Here is a 4,814-nt window from a genome sequence, read left to right as displayed (position 1 = left end):
GAGATATTTGTAAAACACAAATTCAGAACTAGTTTGGTAGCCTGGCCCTTGCCTTCCTACGCAGCTCCGCTCAATTCTAGTTTCCCTTCACTGCTCCGTCTGGGACTTCTCCCATTGAGATGGATTTCACTGGCAGATTTTCAGCCGGGCCAATCAGAGAACAGAACGTCGATGTTCTGCACAGTGTCTGCTTGTAGTTTATTTTACCTGGGCCAATCAGCAAACAGAAGGAGGAGTTTTGAATGACGTCGATGTTCTGCGCAGTGTCTGCGAGTTAATTTAGCATACAGCAGTGGAGGAAGTGAATGAAGCCAGTCCGTGTTGATAAGTCTTCAAATTAAATTAAATTTGTCTGACAAAGCAGCAGCTCTCATTTACAGTCGTCTCGTTYRGCTCRDYRYWTYTYTCCTCTCAGTAGGGTTGTTTACAGCACACGCGATTTCCGGTTACCTTCTTAGCTTAGCCTCCTTCACAGCGACACACACACATGCTTCAGCAGAGGCCACGCCTCCTGCAAGAAACGATTCTCTATGCATCAAGTCCAGACCCTTGTACAAAGCAAAGTGAAGGACAGGGTCTGGTTTAAACCAGGCTACTAGTTTGAACGAACGGTGTACTTTAATTCAAGGAATAAATCTATGGAATAATTTGGGGAGTGATGTAAAAAATGCAGGATCATTGTGTACGTTTAAGAAAATTATAAAAGTTGGATTGTTAAAGAAATACGAAATAGTATAAGGTTTATCTATATAAATTGTTGTTATAGAGGGATTAGATGTTCTTGTCTTTTGTTTTGTTAATAACATAAATTTTTTGTTACATGAACTTATTCTTGGGGGGAAAGGGGCAGATATTATAAGATTTTTTNGGAGGACCAGGGAGGATGATTCAACCACTCAACCACTAGATGTCGCTGAAAACAACAAATCCTACACACTGTGCCTTTAAGGAGCTGAAACTCCTAAACCAGGGGTGCCCAAACATTTTCCCTGAGAGGGCCAAAATTAAAATCAATCTGAGTGCCGTGGGCCAAATGCAATAATATAAGAAATGTAAATACTTAAGTAAAGTTGTTTTATTTTTTATGATTAAGATAGCAGCCAGTATGGTTGCCCACATTCTTTAGTTTTTTTTTCAGCCCATGGACATGGAGAAAATTCAGTGTATGCGCGGGCAGCAAAGACTCATGGGACTTTTCATAATTTAAAATTTGAATATATGTGGTCTTATAAGGTGTGCAAATCTAGATATGTGCTTAAATCTAATCTAAATGTCTCTTTTAGTTATACTTGTATTTTATATTTAATCTTAACATAATTACAGTACAATCTAGTAAGCAGGACAACTGCTGGTGGGCCAAATCAAATGGCTCGGGGGGGCAATTTTGGCCCGCGGGCCCCACTTTGGGCACCTCTGACCTAAACCCTTCATCCAGTTTTAATGTGGATACCCTCAAATGAAAGCTGAATGTCTGGACATGTCCATGTACATAATAATAATAATAATAATAATAATAATAATAATAACAATAACAATAATAACAATAATAATAATAATGCATTTTATTTATAAAGCGCCTTTCAGGACACCCAAGGACGCTGATTATATAACTATAACTTGAATATGGTTCAATAACCAGGTAAAAGAAAAATAATTGTGTCAGTGTCCAAATAGAAATAGACCTAACTGCACTCATCACAACTCAACAGTGAGTAAAAGTCTTTCTTTTACTTTTAATAGTATTTCTGTATTATTTATTGGATATTTGGTCATTCATACATGTAATACTTTTCAGCCTTTATAAGAGAACATGTTAAAATGCTATTCTTATGCAAAAAATACCACGTAGAGCTCAGTTATTGTTTGTTAGCCATGTTAAGCTGTAGCAATGAGACATGGCACGGGATGTTCCTTGTTTAGTCGAAGTTAAACACGAAAGTTAAAATAAGTTTGACACTCCTGGATTAAAATGGTCTATGCATGTCACACATTCAGTTATATCACATGTAAAATAAGAAATTGAGGTACATCAGTCAGCAGTTTCCTAACATATTGCCAACATTTTCAAAATCTGCATTTTACAACAGCAGCATGACACTATTTTGAATTATTTTATTGTTTTTTTGTTTTTGGTGTGCCACCCCAGGATGTCCATTGTTCTCCACATGGCCACCCCATAAAAAATAATTTCTGGAGGCATCACCGAGGCCGAGCAGTTTGGGCTCTAACTACTGCGAGTCCATACAGCCCAGATGTAATTATTTACATTAAATCTGTAATTTTAGAAATTAACTTGAATAAAAAAAGTGTAATTGCTCAACATCGTCCAAACCTTGTTTCGTTTACTTTACTGTATCTGAACAGACCTCTCGTCACCAAACAGGAAAGTGTCTTGTTGACAGTTTTCCCTCTTGTGACAAATTAAGAAAACAAGCTAAAAAAAAAACATTGACGCTCTCTCTCCTGAAAGACGAGCTCAGCAGATGCAGCCGTGCCTTTAAGCAGGTGCTTTCAGCCATCAGTCTCCTCCTCATTATGCCTACACACTTTGATATCATCAATCAAAGTCCATCTCCTTCCAGAAGCACTTTGGCGTTGAAGTGTTTTAATTTGCTTCCCTTTCCCTCAAGAATCCACTCGTCTGGTTTCAGCTACCGATTTTCTGAAAGGACTCACGTGTTTCAGAAAAGCCCGAGACAAGGAGAAAAGTAGAAGTGTTTTATGTGGCCAACTGASAAAAAGCAGGACCATCTGCAGTATAACTGTTACAGGTGAACTGCTATTTCATATTTACATCAGTGAAAAGGGCTTTGTGCTTTCTGTAAATCTAACAACGTGTTCAGTACAAGAGACTGAGAACTTGTCTGCTGTCCAGATCTGTTTCAAAGAGCATTAGAAGCATTTCAGAACAAATGAATGGCATAACATATWTTCAGAGCTTCTCCTGCACAATTTTGCAATCAAACTGCTCACCCATGCTGTGTGCTATTTTACTCATTCACTAAAACAACGTTCTATAGTTACGTATATATGTAACTTTTGTATATTTCCAACAGTTTGACCAAAAGATTCAAAGGGAATACATTGTGATCTCTTTACTGCTATACAAACATATTATTCTCCAGTATTTCTCTGTTTGTTTTATGCTGTTTATARCCTTGCTAATTTAGCTACATTAGTGCTATATTTAGTTTTCACCTACACTCTGGATAAAGGAAGGATAAAGATGTAAATATAAAYATATGTTGTGATTAGGGCTGCCACAAACGATTATTTTTATAATCAATTAATCACCAATTATTTTTTCGATTAGTCGACTAATCAGATCATACGTTAACTGAATATAAAACATGGAGCATATCATGTCAGAATGCAGCTGCTATTATATAACCATGGTTAGATTTTAGCTATATGCTAACTAAAAATAATAGGTGTGGAAGGTAAGTTCTGCTCTGCAGATATTACACAGGTTTCTCTTTCATTTTCTTAAAATGATCCCACACTTTGAGCTCTGTTGTCAGGTAGCCATGATACCAGAGCCTGTCTGTATAATGTCTTGTGACGTCCACGGCCTACCCCAGTTACCACTACTGTGCATGTGTGTCAAGGACNATATACATTTGTATTTTATTTTCTCTCAATTTTCTTTTTATATTTTTCTTTTTATTGTATATTGTATTTAAAATTATTTGTTTTGTTTTAAGGAAATGAATAAAGAATTGAAACACGAAACATGAACCAGTCACTGAGAAAACAGAAAAAGTTGTCCCAAGGACAGTTGCCACAGTCAGATTTTGTAATGCAGATAGTTACAGCGGCTGGAAATCTTATGGAAATGTGACTGTGCTGATCGCTGATTAGAATGCTCTGCATTTCACAAAATATTACTTTCATCTCCCTGCTCCTCGGCCTGGGTTGTGTGTTCTGATTACTGATWAAACAGATGCCTCCGAGAATCAGCATGCAGCACACACCGGATGAACCGGACACCATCAGCAGAGGACAAAACAAAAGAAAAAGAAAGAGTAACGGAATGTTCGTCGTCTTCCCAGGTTTTCTGTGTTTTCGGTTTCTCACTCACACTAGAACAGGTTTCCCAGCAATGCGGGGGTGCTGCAGGACCTCCGTCATGGTCTCGCGCGTCTCCTGGATCCGCTGGACGTCGCTGGAGTCCACCACAAACACAACGCCGTGCGACTCCGAGTAGTAGTTCTTCCAGATGCCCCGGATCCTTTTGCCACCGCCCAGGTCAAAGATGGTCACCTCAAACTTGCCCTGCTTCAGGTCGACCTTGGAGAAGCCCACAGTGGGGGCCACGTCCTGTGGATTTTCTGGAAGACAAATCATTCAAGCTGAAAAATCGGAGGAAACCTCCATCACAGGACTTCATTATCACCCATCTCACTGCATGAAAGTTACAGGAAGCAATGCTAAACTCGTCCACACCATTCAACAAGAAAAACCACAGTAGTTTTACAGATTTTGAGCTAAAATCTTATGTGGTAGTAGCTAAGAGTCGTTTTCCCTCACATTGTGACATCTTGTTTTATCACAGTATCTCGCATAAAGTTATTTCAAGTTTTGGCTATAACGGCTACATTTTTGTCATTTCTCATCACAAGACGATCTTAAAACTCTGAAATGAGAGAAGGCGGTGATGCGTATTCCTAAATGCTGGGCTTTTAATTGAATAAAAGTRTTTGTAGAAAAAGTTATTTGGGGTTTTTGAGAAAAAAAAAGGGCGGCACGGTGGCTCAGTTGGTAGAGCTGATGCCTCTCAGCAAGAAGGTCACCGGTTCAAATCCCGGTCCGGG

At 38.7% G+C, this 4,814-nt stretch overlaps 1 protein-coding gene across 1 annotated transcript in view; it reads right to left on the bottom strand.

The window, feature by feature from the left end:
* Positions 1–4,081: 4,081 nt before the first annotated feature.
* LOC106530204 (ADP-ribosylation factor-like protein 13B) overlaps positions 4,082–4,814 on the bottom strand; it is a gene marked incomplete at its 3' end in the record, with an annotated part of 8,433 nt that continues 7,700 nt past the window's right edge. Inside the window, 1 exon segment of the mRNA XM_014025793.1 lies at positions 4,082–4,331. Within this exon segment, the coding sequence (XP_013881247.1) occupies positions 4,082–4,331 (250 nt within the window).

The sequence above is a fragment of the Austrofundulus limnaeus genome, unplaced genomic scaffold (assembly GCF_001266775.1).
Source record: "Austrofundulus limnaeus strain Quisiro unplaced genomic scaffold, Austrofundulus_limnaeus-1.0 Scaffold499, whole genome shotgun sequence".
Lineage (NCBI taxonomy): Eukaryota > Metazoa > Chordata > Actinopteri > Cyprinodontiformes > Rivulidae > Austrofundulus > Austrofundulus limnaeus.
The sequence above is the reverse complement of the archived record's forward strand: the minus strand, read 5'-3'. Positions and strand labels throughout refer to the sequence as shown.